Here is a 17,892-nt window from a genome sequence, read left to right on the forward strand (position 1 = left end):
CTAAGTTGTCTTGAAAACATAAAAGTGATGTGAAGTTTCAACAAACTAGGTGATGGTCTCATGTTTTTGCACATCTTTTAATAGAATAATTAAATGGAGAAAAACTATAAGGGTAAGGAAAAAGTTTTAATTCATTTTCAAGTCAACATGTGACTATGATAGTACGATTTTAATATTTCAAATTAGTTATTTATTTTTTAAAACACATACAATATAAAAAAAATGTCCTTTCTCTCATAAATATGATATGACATTTTTTTTAATAATACACAATGTAATAGTGAGTTTAAATTGATTGAAAAAGAACCAAGTATATTTTTGAAAAAGATAACAATGTGGTGTAAAATTTCAACATAATATTTTTCAATAATACATAGAGTAATAGTGTTTTTAAAGGTGATAAAAGTGTAGTGTGAAATTTCAACAAATTAAATAGTGGTTTTCATCTTTAGGCATTTTTTAAATAAAATTTGAAATAGAGACTAAATATGAATCCAGAGAAGAAAAAAACAACTAATTTAAATTTACCATTGTAGTCTACACGTGATAATGATCATTGTTTTTAAGTTTTTAAATATGATACTTCTTTTAAGTAATTTTTTTATCGTAAAACATTGTGAAATTGAATAATTATGTAAATAAAATTCATAAAGTAACTAATCTTATTATTAAAATATACTTGTTATAAACAACTTATTGTAGGGATGGGAAGCGGCTGGTCCGCCCGCATAGGTCAGTTCCGTATAGGTCCGCTCCGCATAGGTCCGTTCCGTATTTGGTTCGTTTCGCAAAGTGAATGTGGACTAAATTATCTGTTCCGTTCCGCATAAGGGTTAACTCGCAGGTTTGTGGGCCAACCCGCATTTAATTATTATTATTTCTTTTTAGAAATTGAATGTTTTTTTTTATATTTTTTCTCTTAAAAAATTGTCACAAAAAACAAAGGCATTAGGATTAATATAGCAACAAAAATTAATTGAATGTTACATAATCCAAGTATCAACGTTCCAATATTTTTGACTTACCCACTACCTAACATATCCACTATTATTTATTCCAAATTACATGAAAAATATCATATCCAACATCCTGTATTTTCATTCCCAAAATTGGACCAAAAAGGAGTCTCAAGGAAATTATAATGACCCTTGTAATTTTCTACCCAAAATGAAAAGGAAGAAAAATAGAACATTTACTCCACTGCTAAAGTCAATTTTTTTTAATGGTTTGCGGGCTTGCGGGTCAGCCCGCCCTACCCGTTGCTGGCCCGCGCGGGCCGCGGGTTATGTGGAGCGGACTAATGCGGGTTAGCGGATTAAAAAGGTGAACATGATCCGCCCTGCTTTGCCATCCTATGTATAACACACAATGGTCTTCGTTTTGTTTGTGTTGTTATATTTTATAGATAAAACAACCTATTCTTTTCTCTATCATTTTAATACATCATCATTCTTAAGATTTTCTTCCAATTTTCATTATAATGAAAATATTTTATCATATTCACATTTTATTATTTTATTATTGGTATTTCAAAAACAGAAAAATATATATTTTATTTATTTTGTATGACTGGAAGTCTTCAAGTTTATATTATATGAGTTTTATATACCATGGTTCTTTCTTAATGACTAACTCATAGGAAAAAAATAACAAAATTTAGAGAAAAATACATAACTATAAATAAAGAAAAAATTAAGACAAGAAAAGTATTTAACCTTTGTCAAAGAATGAGAGTTATCAATAAAATGTTCTTATACATCAAAACATAATTTTATATAATTTAAATTTAATTATTATGCATTCTTACTTTGATAAATTTTACTTTATTATTTAATAAAATTTATTATTATTATTATTATTATTATTATATTTTTAAATAATTAGCACAAAATCTATCACATATAACTAGTATAACCTTGCACTAGAAGTCACATAACACTACAAAAAAAAATTATTTTTAGTGAGAGTTATATTTGACATTACCGGCAGTTTTAACCCCCGTGCGTTACTCGAGGTTTGCTTTTCTTCTGGAAGAATCAGCGTCGCTAAATGATTACCGACGGTTTCTAAGAACCCTTGGAAAATAATCACTTTCCGGCGATTTTGAACCCCCGTTATTCCCGGCAGTTTGACAAACCTCTGCTATTCTTGACGGTTTGGGAAACCTCCGCTATTTCCAGCGGTTTGAAAACCCCACTAAATTTAAACCTGGAATTGATAAAAAGGGAGATGCAGGTGAAAGATGAAACCTTTATTGAATTTTGCACTTTCTCCACCCTCATATTTTGAAATTCCAATTTTACCCGTTAAAATAAATTATCCCTATTTTCTAAATTCCCAAACGTTTCAAGTCAATTTATTTATTTTTATAAAATTATAATCCAAAATATAAAATATGTATAATTTAAAATCTATATTTTCATTACAAGAAAAAAACGCTATTACCCATGGATTTCTTTTTTAATGTAAATTCAATTTATCTACTGAAAATTCCGTAGGTAATGCTATTACTCTTGGAAAGAGGAGAAGTGATACATTACCTACGACTGTTAGGTGGTGGAAAAAGATGATACAGTGGGTAATATTCTTAACTCATGGGTAAAGTAAAAAACTTAAAAATAATTAAAAAAAAAATACTATTTTTCGTGAAACACTTTTTATTTGTTTCTAAGAAAACATGTTCTTCTTGCTTCCTCTCCAACGAAGCATTCTCTAACCTAGGTTTTCTTCACTTCAAAAATGGAAAACCAAGAAAGGGCTCGATCCTCAACCTTGCGTTCAAGGAGTCAAAGGTCTTGATGAGGAGTTGGTCGTGCGACGTCAATCCTAAGAGCTTGGTGGCGGCCTGGTCTCTGTGGCTAAACGTGTACACCTTCTTCATGTACAACTTCAAATCCAAATTGTGAGCACTTGAGAAATCGAATTCTAAAAGAAGTTGTTCTTTCTCTGTTTTGAAAATGTGTTGCCTAAATTTCCTATTTCTTGTTCCAAAATTGCAACCTAAATATTGTGTCTTCCTGAATCCCCAATTTCTAGTTTCAATTTGTGAAACCGAAAGCCCTAATCTAATTTGTTGTTCGAAAATGAAAACCCAAATTTCCAATCTCGACTTCGAAAATCAAAAGTGAAAAATTCAATCAAGAGCTCTGCAAAGGAAGTTGGATTGAAGCCTCATTCTCGTCTAGCGCTTCAGATTGTGGTGTCGTTGACGAATATCCATCGTCGCGGCTTGAACTAGTGGTGAGTCAGAGGAGACATTTGGAGGATTCATTGATTAAGTATTGAGAAAGGTATTGACATTCTTTCTCTTTCATTTGTGTTTGGATAATGTTCAATAGGTTTAGGGTTTTTTACGGCATACTTTAAATGAAGGGGAATTCTGAGTACTCAAATCTCAGCTTGTGTTTTGGGTGGCTAAGATGGGATATCTCAGTATTTCATGGTTGACTGTGTATGAAATATTGTATGAAGCTTTGATGTGATGAAAATGGACAGTGGTGTAGCATGCGTTTAGAAATTAAGTGTAATTGTATTTATATGTGGAAGGGGTTAGTGATGAGGGTTTATAAGCAAAAACAGATTATATATGTAGAAACATCAAAAGCTTTTTCTTTTTTACTTGAATTAAGTTATTTGGTTGAGTTGAAGAGAGAATAGGATACCTTAGAATCTTAAGTAGTGGGAAATTATTGTGTAAAAATAACTAATATAAATTATTAATGTTAATCTACCTGTGTGCAGTATTCCTTCTTCCTAAAACCCTTATACTATTTTCCTTCTAAAAACACATTCTTAGTTTTTCATTGTCCATTTTTATTTATTGTTGACTATATTCTTGTGATGTATTGCCATATTTTCACCATTTTAAAATAAGTCCAAGAAGAATAGGGTAATATTGGGTCACTTCTCAGATGTATATTTTAGCTTCTTTGTGGCTAGCATCCCGAGTGTTTAGGGTTTAGGGTTTGGGTGGTCCACATTCTCTTCAATTTCAAGATTAAAATGACTTCCTCATTTCAATATTGAACTTAGTATTATCAGGTCAGTACAAAATATTAAGGAATATAAGGATGAAACTAGACATGGAAAAATAAATTATTTGAAACTAAAATATATCAAAAGAATTTGTACTATGTAATATTATCAACAACCCATTTATTAATTTTCTTATTATCTTATAAAAAAGTTAGCATATAAATCAAGGAAGAAAATTGGTAACACAAGATTATGAGAAAATTTACTATTATGTTAAATGAAACTACAAGAATTTTGGCTAAGAGGTGAGTAGTTAATCAACTTTTGTATTGTGTATTGTTTCACCTTCTTGACAATTAAGAACTCTGAATGATTTGTGTTTTTAGTTTCATGTGTTATGTTGAACGGTTTTGGTTTTGATGCTAAGTTAAAGTTTTGTGGAGCTCTAAGGAACCTGTTTTTCTTTATGTTGCATGTTATGTGAGCTCTGAATATGTTTCCAAACACACACTTCATCAAATTATTAGTGTTATAACCTTCTCTCTTCAACCGTATTGGCAATGTAACATGAGGATTTCAATTTGATAGTTGAATTTGAATTTGGAGCAATATAGAGAGGCACAATGACAACTATGATAAGCCAAGTTGAAAGAGTGTTATGCTTCTCTGAAACTGAACAGTACGAGCTCAGTCCATTGCATATCAACCACTTTGGTTTGAAGAAAATCTGAAGATATCAGAGTGATGTCATTAGGTAACCATATTTCAACTTTTTTTAATTCCTTTCACTATCTTAAGAGTTTTGGTCCTCTCAAGTTAAAATTTTTGGATACCAGTGGATTAGTTAAATCTGCTGTCATGGTTAAAAGGGTTTAGAGAATTTGGAAAATGAATTGAGCACTTATAAATGCTGGCCTTTTGTGGGAGGCATGCTCTCTCTCTATCATGGACTAGTGTGGTCTTATTTGCTATTTTGCTGACTTGGCTTAAGTGTTTTCCCTTTCACTAAGTTGTTTTGTGCACTCATCTTCATCCATTATGCTACCTTTTTTTTTTGTTGAAGTATGAAATAATAGGAGAAAATTTTTATTTGTTTTTTTTCCTAACTTGCCTTTAAGAGAAAACTACATTGAAAAGATCAATGGATATGTAAATTCTAAAATGTAAAATTCTCTAAAGCAACAAAACATAATGCAACAATCAAGTATCATAGCAATTCAGAACCATTTTAATGATTCTTTATTTACATTTTCTGTAATGAATAATAACTTGTGGTTTACGGTTGAAGACCACAACATAAGAATGTACATCAAATCATAAAAATTCCATTTGAACTAGAGAATTAGGTTCATAAAAAAAAATCTTGCACAACAAATTGAGAAACAACCTATCATTATTAAGTAGTTGACCTGATTAGCCTTGGGATATTGGAACTCAAATCGTTATTATAGGTTGACCTTTTTAGACCAACCTATAATAAAACCACAAAGGTGGCATTTAAAAAAGAATATTCAAATATATTTCTTCTTTCAATTTGAGATGTTCTTTGGAAGTATTTCACACATGATTAAGAGGAAATAGGAAAAGTTGTTAGAATTAATTTACTATACATTAGAATTTTACAACTGATTGATAAGGAGATTTTCATTTTCTTTGTTTTGTGTAATACAGTTAGGTACCTATTCTAATTGGTTAGTATTGTTCTTCCTTTCCTTATTTCTGATATACGAAGTGCCATTTAACAACAATTTGAACAAGTGTTGCTGCAACAAGAACCACCAAGGCAAAAGGAACCACTAAGGAAAAGGAGCCACCAAGGCAAAAGGAACTACCTAGACAACAAGAAGATGACGATATTGATTATGCATGCTATTAGGATTATGTTTGTAGTTCTTTTAAATTTTAGATTATATTACAAGTTCACTAGACTTTTGAATTATGGATCTTTAGTTATGTTTCAAGTTTGTTTGAATTTTTTTTATATTTCAAGTGGACTTGAGTTTATCTTTCATATGATGAGAACTTCAATTATATTATGTTTGAATTCGAAATTAAATGTGTGTTTTATTTTATTTTATGTTAGGTGTATTGGATGATGTTTGGTAATAGATTGTTCAATTAGTATATCTTGAATATGTTAAATTTATATAAGTGTTTAAAAAGACATTCTTTTAAATAAATGCATGAATAAACATTTTGATGGATATAGGATTACCTACGGACTGGTGGTCATGGGTATTACCTACGGACTTGTGGTTGTGGGTATTACCTACGAACTGGTGGTCATGGGTATTACCTACGGACTGGTGTTCGTGGGTATTACCCACGGACTGTTGTTACCTACAAACTTATATTTTGTAGGTAAATTACTGACGCCAACATTACATACGGATTTCTGTCCGTGGGAATTCCGTAGATAATGTTGATTTACCTACGAATTTTTGTTGTTACATACGGATTTGGTTCGTAGGTAAATTAATTTTTTTTTGTAGTATTGTATTTTGCATCATACAAAATACATATTTCTACTTGAAATTGTAAATGTATATTTTTAAATAGAAACAATTTTGGAATGCATTTTTTTGAAACCTGAAATATATTTATTCCCAATGTTAGTATAAGGTTAATTATACATCTAAATAAAATCATATTTAATCTTAAAATTTACTTATAGTTGTTTTTTAATATTTAAAAGTTAAAAAGATAAAGAAAATTACGTTAAATTTTAGAAAAACAAAAATAATTCAAGTTTTTTTAAAAAATATATCTAATAATACATTTAAAATTTGCTGCACAAAACACATTTTACTCCAAATCATGAGACAGCTTCGTTCCCAAATCATGTTCCCTGATTTGTTCATTCTTCAAATTCCCAGCATTCAAAATCGCAATCGCAAAGCGTAATTCCAATAGCTTAGGAGCTCTAACGCCATTCGAATATAATAAAAAAACAAATAGGAACAATTCTAAAAAAAAACCTTGAAGTTCTTTATATAATTGCATTCCACTTTCAAGAAATTTTTATCCCATTTTTCTTTAAAGTGAATCTGCAAAATGGAAGAGAAAGTAAAGTATCATTTTTCTCTTCCATACAATTAAAACAGAATCCACAGATAACTAAAACCTATAAAATCTTAGAAAGTGAATAATAAAACAATCCCTACTACATTCTTCGATTATGATTGTTGATGTTGATAATTTGTTTCATCATTAGGAACACTTCCTTGATCAGATGCCTAAAATATAAAAATAGTTATAATAAGTAGCATTCCAATTACAATATAAAAAAATATATTAATTTAATAAAGATTACCGGTGATGCATGAAACATAGCAAAATCATGAGGCAACTCTTCGGAATAGTTTTGCAAAAAAAAAGTCATCATTGCCTTCATTTGAACCTAGTTTATAACACAAAATGAATGAAATTAATCACTTGCCATCAAAATACTATTGCCAAATCAAATCGATCAACACCAAAGTAAAAATTAAAATATAATAATTTACAATTGAGAACAAGAAAAGTAAATAATTAATTAATAAAAAGTAATATGTACATGTTAGCAACAAAAACAAAAGAAAGCAATATGATGTTACTCTGATTAAACTAAGTGGCTATCACTAAACACTATTCCATCATTTAGGCCAATATCTAAAATCACCACTTCCTAAAAATTCCTAAAAAAACAGAACTTACCATTAATAGGCTTTATTTCATGATTGTATCTAGTATACTTATGGCATGCCATAACACCACACTAATTAATACCCTATAAATAAATATTAAAAGAAAATATTTTGTACAAATAAATATTAAAAAACAAAAATATACTCAGTGACGCATAAAGCTAGTAAACGAATCAGATGTGTAGTTGCTTTGTGGCATCTTGGTTGTTGACAAACCACTAAGTCCTTTGGAGATTGCATGCATGAAAACTGATGAAAATGACCATGAATTATCGTAAGCCCAAGTCAAGTGTATTTAGGTCTTAGGTTTATTAAGTTTTTGATAGAATTATATTGACATTTTTCTTAGTTTTTTGGAAAATATATTATACACTATGTTTTGGACAAACTGTTTATCAACATTTAAAACCGTGCCAAGTTCACAAAGTTGTTAACCTAATTCTTTCATTTTAGCATGTCAATCACTACAACAATGCTTCCATCCACTATTAAAACTACATTCATTAGTGAGGGACTCCAACAATACTCTTTTATGAGTATCAAAACTTTTAGTTTTCCCTAATTCCTACTCACCAACTCTATCCCTATGGCCAACTCCAAAAACCGAACAAGTCTCTAATATGCCTCAAATACAAGTCTCTAATATGATATTTCAATCAAGGTTTCTCATCTTTTAAAAAAGGTTAGTGCCTAGCTTAATATTAAGAATGAAGATGAGGGAACTAGAGTGCAAATATACAACAGAAAAAAAATGTTGCCACATTTCCACTGTTGCAACTCACATCCCAAATGAAAAAATATGATCAAAAGTAAAATAAATAATGAACCTGATTTTGAAAATCTGTATTGGAAGATGTCCCACTATACGAATGAGCATTGCAGCCAAATACTTTAGATGGACAATGACCCAAACCTAAACCCCTAACACGTCCATAATGTTCTTGACTTCCGAAAACATAAGCTAAGGAATCGGTAGTTGATATTTCTTTAGATATGAATGGTGATGAAGTTAATTCATATGCTTGAATTTTTTCCTACAAAGAACACAAGAAGAAATAAATTAAACTTACATTAAGTGTGATTGACAATTATAGACTTTATCAGAATTAAACTTACACCAATTTCTTTCGCTTCATCACTCACAAATGCTCCATTAGCATGCTTATGTGTAGCTATCCATATATCTCCTCTACTAACCTTGTGGCCACACTCTTTTTCCTATTAAAATGAAGAAAAATTATATGACACATTCTAAGAGAGATTAAAACATAAATTTGACATGAAGATATGTATTATTGTCACCATTTCATCTCTTTTCCTTGTAATGGTCTTAGATCCACCCGTGTGAGCAATGGTTTGCTTTGTCCTATTCTCTTTATTTTTTAGAGCATTTTCCTAATAATCATCACAACATGTAAAAATTAATAATCTGAATGTAAATGCCTAAAAAATGTTTTAGTTATACCTTCGTTTTTGAACTTAGACGGTAATCCACAAACGAAGCCCAATGATCTCTATTTTTTCCTTCTGGAGCCATTGCAATCAATTCATCTCTAGTACGTGTTCCATCATTCCTTTGTTGCCACAATTCTTGTCGGTGGTCTCTCCATTTTGTGTTAAGTTATTTAAGGACATGATTTATATGAACGTCAGAATGGATATCAAATTTAGCCTTCAAAACAATCAACAAATAAAATTAACAATAATTATAACATATTTAACTTAAAAATAAAATAAAATTATAGTATAACTTTAGACATGATTTACCTGAACAATGTTTTTAAGTATATCTTCTTTATAAACTTTAGGAATCTTCCACCAACTAGAATAACTAATAGGAAAGGCATTATGGTTTCTTGCAATACTACCTAAGAACCTATTCAATAATGCTCCACCATCTCCAAGAGGTTGACCCTCGTTATTCCATTTCACAAGAATCCTTTCATTAGGACGTAGATGCCAAACATCATTGGTTCTTAGCTGTTTTGTGTTTCTCTTTCCTTGCTCATCTGTGAAATATAAAAACATTTGTGTTTAAGGGATATAAAACTAAACGAAAAAAATAATACTACATAACTATATATAACATTGTATGATTTTAACAAAATTGATAGTGGCTTTATACAAATTTCCATTTTGAACTTGATATATAGTGACTTACCAATGATATCAACGAGCCATTCTCTTTTGCGGGCTGTAGGCCTTTGTTGATGTGCTTGCATCTCAGCTTCCTCGTTTTCTTCCTCTTCATTATCTGAATATACATCTGATATACCAGGTATTGTTGGTACAAGTACATGTACATATTGATGTGGTGGTTTAGAATTAGATTGAGGTGCTATTGGCGGTTGACAATGAATGTAGGAGCAGAGTTAGTCTGACTTTTTGAACATATCCTAACTTTCAAGGTTCCTAAAAATAAATCACAATTAATGATGTGATTATTAATAAATTTGAAAAAGAAGTGAAGGTAAATTACTTGGCTGAGATGCGGTTGAAGGTGGAAGGGGAGCACGTTTAATACTTGGTTGAGGTGCAGATGGAGGTGGATGGGGAAATGGAGATGGAATACCTTTAGGATTACTTGTTTCAAGTCCTGCATCAATCACAAAATTACAAGTGAATTATAAATGAATCAATATATTGAAGAATGTAATTTATAGATAACAAATAAATTGTATGAAAGTTTAGACATCTAACCAGGTTTATAAAGGTGAGTACTAGGCCTTGAAGGATGACTACTCACTTGATTTTCTGACTTAGACTTACTTGAGTTTGCAAATTTAATCTTCAAGGTTCCTAACAATCAATAAAACTCTTGAAGATGTAACATTACGTATTAATGAAAATTAAAACTCAAAATTTTAAATTGAACATATTACCTAGATGAGATGGAGGATAAGCTGCAGATGAACTATTCTTGTTGGTTGGTATTTTCTTCATCTTCAGGTGGTCTACAAACAATAAGATAAACACATAAATTTATGCAATAGGATAATAATTACATAAATTCAAAGTTGTAGGATAATAAATTAAAATGAAATAGTAAAAAAAACCTTTTTAGTTGTATATTTTCTTCCACATCTAGAAATAATGTTTCTACGTTTTGTTGTTCAAATGGAATCAGATTCATGAAAATTGTCAACATCATCTTCAACCATGTTATACAAGTCTCTAGGCTTTAAATGTACAGGTATGCACCAATTTTTTTTTATCAAATTCATCTTCTACATAATATACCATTTGAGCTTCTGATGTCTGGATGTATGGCTCGTCATCATCGTTATCACCAGTGTTGATCAAGTGTGAAAAAATTAGTAATGTAAATCCATACTCATCACTCATAATCCCTTTAGATGTATTAGTCCACATACATTTGAATAAAACAATTGAGAATCGACCATGGTAGTTTATCTCAATTATGTCTATCAATCGACCATAATACGGTACACCTCCAAACCGCATTTGAGTATCACTACTACTTGCATAACTCCTTGTCCCAAATGTACCAAACACTCCATTGTTTTGTTTTTTAAGCCAAAGGTCACGCTCCAATATACGAAATTTAAACCCATTAACATTGTAGGCACTATACTGCTTTGCACAATCAATCAGACCCATAGCTAAGAATTTTAAATCATTTGAATGAATACCAATTGATTCATTCCTTACCTAAAAGAAAAAAAATATCATATGAAATGTAATATAAATATATATATATATATATATATGAATCAAATACTATTGGTGTAAATATACATACGCGACGTGAAAACCACTCTGCAAATTCTCTATGAACCCTCTTGTCTATCACAGAGGATGATCGTGTGCGACTTCTTAGTTGTCTTCATAGAGTATCTCTAAATTCCCTATATTAAATATATAAAATATATAAGTTAATACAGAAGAGAAAATCAATTATAAAAAAAAACACTATGGTTCATAAACTTACTGCAGAAATGGGTCAACTATGGTGCAGTTAGTTAGCACATGACGATGTGCTTGCAATTTTTCCTTTATAGATAGAGTGAAATAAGTAAAACCCCCAACTGGTTTTCCGACTGACGAGAACAATGTATTTTCATTAGAAGGCACAATAGCAGGCTCATCATTAACACGATGCAATCAATTGAATACAATCTCAATTCCATCTAAATATCTCGAACAAAAAGTTAAAGCCTCTTCAGCCATGTATCCTTCAGCTATTGACCCTTCTGCTTGTGCTTTATTACGAACATAAGACTTTAATTTTCCTAGATACTTTTCAATGGGATACATCCATCGATATTGGACAGGTCCTCCAAGCTTGACATCTTCTACTAGATGCACAACTAAATGAACCATGACTGTAAAAAAAGAAGGAGGAAATAACATCTCCATGTGACACAATGTGAGGACCACTCTACTTCGTAGCTTGTCATTTTATTACACAATTTTCTAAAAACAAACATAAATCAATCAAAACAGAGCAGACTTCCTTAGGAAGTTTATTTCTCATTGCCAAAGGTAGAAGCTGCTCCATCAAAATATGTGAGTCATGACTTTTCAATCCTCCAAGCTTACGTTGTTTGACATCAATGCATCTGCTAATGTTACTAGAGTAACCATCTGGAACAATTATGTTCTTCAAAGTTTTGAGAAAGACATCTTTATTTACATTTGTTAGTGTATATATAGTAGGGAGATATCTACCATTTTCATCAAGCCAAAGATCAGGTCTAATACCCCAAAGCTGTAAATCCTTTCGTGCCTTTAGATTGTCTTTACATTTATTTGAACTATCATTCAACTATGTAAACACCACATTATCACATACATTTTTTTCAATGTGCATAACATCCAAATTGTGGGGCAATAAGTTGTCTACCCAATAAGGAAGTTCAAAAAATATACTTTTTTTTCGTCATTGTTGAGTGTTTAACTTTGCATGATTAACTCCCCGCTGTCTTTTTGCCCGCTCTTCAAGTATTGGTTCTTTTCAGAATTCAACATTAAGATTCTGAACTTGTTGTAAGACATCATATCTTGAGATTGCCAAAGGTGGACTTTTGTCTTCTCTAGTTCCATCAAATCTCATGCGAGCTAGTCTAAATTTATGCCTTCTATCTAACCAACGATGATGACTCATGAAACAAAATTTACCACCTTTAAGAAGCTTCTTAGGAATGGTGTCAAAATTACATCTAGGACATGCCAACCCAGTATGTGTGTTCCATCCAGATAGTGTTCCAAGACCTGGAAAATCACTAATAGTCCACAATATGGTTGCATGTGTATCAAACACTTCATTTCCATATGAATCAAAGGTTTTCACGCCAGTGTTCGATAACTCTTTCAACTTTTCTATTAATGGTTGTCAATATACATCAATATCATCTCCTAGAGCTCGCTTTCCAGGAATGATCATAGAGAGAAAGAATGAACTTTGTTTCATACACATCCAAGGAGGAAGGTTGTACGGTATGAGTACAACTGGCCAAATACTGTGACTAGTGCTTAAATTTCCATATGGATTAAACCCATCAGTAGCCAAACCAAGTCGCACATTTCAAGGGTATGAGGAAAATTCAGGATGTTTAAAGTCAAATGACTTCCATGCTTCAGAATCTCTTGGATGCCTTAAGATGCCTTCATCTGTACTTCCTGATGAATGCCATCACATATGCTTGACTATTTTAGAAGACATAAACATCATCTGTAAGCGTGGCTTCAAAGGGAAATACCTTAAAACCTTTGCAAGAATCTTTTTTCGTTTGTTACCTGTAGCACAAGCAATTGTACTCTCTTTTTTTGCCTTCCATCTAGATGTTTTACATTTCTTACAAAAATCCTTATTTGTGTCTTCTCCTAAGTACAACATGCAATCATTCGGACAAACATCAATTTTGGTGTAATGAAGACCAAACTTGTTAATGGTTTTCTTCGCCTCATAGAATGAGTGTGGAATTTTAGCATGTTCAAAGGCATCTGCTAACAAATTTAGTATCATGGACATTGCCTTGTCACGTATTTTGCATAGACATTTGATGTAGTACAACTTGATCAAGAAAGAAAATTTAGAATATTTATCACACCCTTCATATAGACTCTCTTGACCACCTTGCATTAACTCAAAAAAATCTTCAATATCATCATTCACAGTATGGATTGAATGTGCACTCGTTTCCCTATCATTCACCATGTCATTGCTATATTGATGATGCCCAAATGCCTCGTTAACCATATCACACATCAGATTATTAGCAACAATTCTTTCATTATCTTCTTGCGGAAGTACATGTGCTTCATTTGTCACATTTACTCTTGTTCTCTCCCCATGTAGAAGCCAGACTCTATATCCACTTGGAAAAGGTTTAACAATCAAGTGGTCATACACTACTTCACGGCACTCCCATTTGTTAAAGTTGCACTTCTGACATGGGCATATTATCTTCTCCCTCACACCATTATTAGCAAATGCAAAGTCCAAAAACTTATTCAAGTCTTCCATATATTTCGGTGTATTTCTTGGCATGTTTATCCAAGATTTATCCATTGAAATGAGGTCTGCTCAAACAACGATTAATACATCATTTAACTATTTCAATAAAAATATATTCAATGATCTTAATTCTTTATTAACACAAAACCAAACATGTGAGGATGATTTTTCTGTCATGTTAGATAACAAAGGATGAAGATGCTATAAAGAAAGTTATCAAATAATATATCCTTTTTATATAATAGTATAGATATAAAGATATATTTTAAACTTAAAAAAGTATATTCTAAATCAATTTTTGAATTAATCCACATAAAAAATATTGTTTTGATGTCACTTGAATTTTTAAACATATAATATGTACCAAATCAACATGTCAATCAAGAAATAAATACAGATAAATCAATACTCTGTTAGTACATGTATGCCCTCGTTATGTAAAAATTAAATTTTTATTTAATTTCGGTGTAAGATAAATTTGTTGAGTTTTATATAATAATTATTTTTAAAGTATGTCCAAAGGTATCTTCTTGAAAGTCCAGTAGTTAGAAAAAGTTGTAAAAAACTTCGATATTACAGCTTTAGAAACTAGTTGATTAATACTATTTTGGGCCAAAACTAATAATATAATCATAATAACAGTAATAGCAACAGCAACACAAAAATTGCATACACATTGTTCTAAGTTAGTTAATTAGGTGAATAGTTTATGTGCTTTTTTTCTTTTCCGACCTTATTCTGAGTACATCATACTTTTTCTAAGGCCAAAAACTGTAGATTAAAATAGGGTGCAGTAGAGACAGAAAAAGCAGAAAAAAAAAACAAAGTGCATCAGTGAAAAATTAGGACAAGTTTTTATGCAAAACTATACAGCTGCACAAGCTCCTTTCACACAAGGTTCATCAACATCTATCTAGACCACCTTCACTTCTACATACCAAAAACCTTTCAAAGAACACTTGACAGTAGCATCACCAGCAGGTCCAGTACCATTTGGGTGCTGAAAAAGTCATCTACCAGTTCCATTTGGAATCAATAGATGGATGGTTCAAGGAATTATTCTTTAATCTTAATAGTAATAATAAAATTCTCTAGTCATAGTTTAGGAGTTTTGTCAATTTGCTAGGTAGTACAACTTGGTCCATTGGAACCGTTGGGTATAAGTTGATTTGAGATCATAATGTACTATGCCTCAGACATTGCTCTCATGCTCTTGAAAAAGTGCTACCTCATTGTGGCTGCTCAACTTCTTTTTCCCAAAGCTATGGTTGAGAGTTTCTCTAGGTTACCTTAGACCATAGTTCTTATGCTAACTAGTATTCTGTGGTGTTCAATGAGAACACCACATTTGCTCACCAATAGCTTCGTCAACTAATGGTAACTTCTAAGAAACTTAAATTGAAAAACCACTAGTCATAAGATCTAAATACAATACAAAACAAAAAAAATCAAAATAAGTTAATATGAGAAAACAATTAGACTAGGTATGAGAAACAAGTATCATAGGGCCCAAGCAGAAGTTGTTCAAAGTTTTCACTTTGTAAAGCTAAAGAAGGGAAGAAGGGGATGAAGGTAGTGACAGAGTGCAGGAGACAGAACCGTGTAGCAACTTACGAAAAATAGTATCCCTATACTCCATTACACAAAACAGTCTCCCTCCATAAGAGAAGTAAGAACTGGAACAAATTAAAGAATATGAATGCATTGCCCACATTTATATCCTTAAAAACAAAATGCATACATTTTAAAAAAATATTCAGAACAATTCTAAGAAAAACAAAGATCGGAGATGAAGAACGCGTCATCAAACCAAAAAACTAAAAAATCATTACAATGAGAGAAGAGTGGACCTGAGACTAATCAGAGACAATGTTCCAAGAGATCTTTGAGCAGAAACCCGAGGCACGAACGTGCAAAATGCACCGCAGCTCTAACAATGAGAAATGGAGAAGATGAAGACCAAATTTGAAAAATCAAATAGGGGAAAATGAAAATGAATACCAAATATACCAAAAGCAAAGTGAGAAATTAACCTTCAATTCAGAGGGAAGAACGGAGAAGTTGAAGATGACTTTCTAGGACAAAATCACAGTGAGAAACGAAGCTTCAGAAGGAAGAATGGAGAGGTGGAAGATGATTTTCTAGGTTAGTATAAAATAATCGAGTAATTATAATTTTGTTCACAGGTTAGTATAAAACATAAAAAAAAAAAATTACGTAATGGAAATGTTTCTTACCTTACTAAAATGGTTTTAGTCAATTGGTTACGTCGTAATGTTGGGCTAAAGCTCATACTCCCATACAAAAAAAGTTTCGTAATATAAAAAAATTGTATATAAGATTATGGTAAGAAAAATGGAGATTTCTTATTATCTGTGTAATCACTCCATGTATAGGAAATATATACTGTATGGAGACTTTCTCTCTCTAAATTACAAGTTAATTATGTAATGATTCACTAATCATAGGATTCTATGATTATCAAATTAATTGTATATAATTGCGTACAATAATTGTATATAATTTGATAATTATTATTTTCTTAATACGTAACACCACGATGGTTGGAGTTAGAAAATATGTCATTTTCATAAAGAAAATATGAAGAGATTTGAAGATGATTGTTTTCATGGGGAATAAATATATATATATATATATATAATAAAAGATAAGTTTTAAATTGAATGATATGAAAAAATATGAGTTGTGAAGGTATCATTATCATTTTCTTTATTAACTACTTTTACTTCCACATATAGATAGCCACTAGTATATAAAACTTAAAGCTTTCATGTCTCTCTCATTAGGCTTCAAAAAGTTTACATCAACCATCTAAATTAATAAGCTCAAACACATGGTTAAAGACGACATGACATATATACATACACTTTATCCAGATCAAACATGTGATCAACTTATTACTTTATCCATATGAAACATGTGCTTCAGCTTATTCTAAGAAGATCACTAGTTGTTTTCTCTTGTATATAATATGTTCATATACTACTATGGACCAAAATCAATATCAATATAATGATTCATCATATATTTTTTACAATTAGTAATTAATGTTTATAATAATTTTTATATTCAAATATTTTACTATAAATTATAATAAAATTAATATATTGTACATGAAGTTATACTTTTACTTGTTAGACTAAAAATATCAGCATTATAGTCCCTACACTAATATTTTTTCAATTAATCATGAAATTCTATCATTGTCAAATTAATTGCGTATAATTTGATAATCATTATTTTCTTAATACTCCCCTCAAATTGGTAGTTAAAGATCATAAACCCCTAACTTGTGTCAAGAGATGCATCATGCATATTTCTCTCAGTTCTAACTGTATTCTCCATTTCTTCTTCTATCTTTACAAATGGAAATTTTTTCTTTAGTAAGATGGTCCTACAGAGGAGGTGGAATTTAAAAAAAGAAGGTAGAAGTTAAGACATAACGTTGGTGTAATCATCCTGAACTGTAGTTTTTCTACACGATTGGAGCTTTGGACAATACAATATGTTACAAACTCTTCTATTTGTCAAAGTTTAAAATTTCATCTCACGCACGTAAAAAATGCAAAACAAATTTCTCAATTGAGAACTTCATAATACTTTCCTTAAAATCTAAACAACAAGTAAAAAATAATCAAGCAAGTAATTATAGTTTTGTTCACATGTTAGTATAAAACATAAAAAGAAAAAAAAATTACGCAATGGAAATGCTTCTTACCTCACTAAAAT

The 17,892-nt window shown here is 30.9% G+C and overlaps 1 protein-coding gene across 1 annotated transcript; it reads right to left on the reverse strand.

The window, feature by feature from the left end:
• Positions 1–7,151: 7,151 nt before the first annotated feature.
• Positions 7,152–9,910, reverse strand: LOC150024194 (uncharacterized). Its single transcript, XM_090296049.1, has 8 exons — positions 9,823–9,910; positions 9,429–9,670; positions 9,127–9,333; positions 8,964–9,056; positions 8,778–8,879; positions 8,489–8,695; positions 7,289–7,375; positions 7,152–7,211 (listed from the first exon to the last, which is right to left on the reverse strand). Exons 3-8 carry the CDS (start codon positions 9,196–9,198, stop codon positions 7,152–7,154), a joined length of 621 nt encoding a protein of 206 aa, XP_090152175.1. The 5' UTR covers positions 9,199–9,333; positions 9,429–9,670; positions 9,823–9,910.
• Between the last annotated feature and the right edge of the window lie 7,982 nt (positions 9,911–17,892).

The sequence above is a fragment of the Phaseolus vulgaris genome, chromosome 10 (genome assembly GCF_051622355.1).
Source record: "Phaseolus vulgaris cultivar YP4 chromosome 10, ASM5162235v1, whole genome shotgun sequence".
NCBI lineage: Eukaryota > Viridiplantae > Streptophyta > Magnoliopsida > Fabales > Fabaceae > Phaseolus > Phaseolus vulgaris.

Excerpts from the sequence above, each read along its gene's own strand:
- LOC150024194 (XM_090296049.1), bottom strand. The coding sequence starts at position 9,198 with ATGGCTCCAGAAGGAAAAAATAGAGATCATTGGGCTTCGTTTGTGGAT. Across the intron at positions 8,880-8,963 it reads CAAGGAAAAGAGATGAAATG|GAAAAAGAGTGTGGCCACAA; the intron begins GTGACAATAATA and ends TCATTTTAATAG. Across the intron at positions 7,212-7,288 it reads CTATGTTTCATGCATCACCG|GCATCTGATCAAGGAAGTGT; the intron begins GTAATCTTTATT and ends TTTATATTTTAG.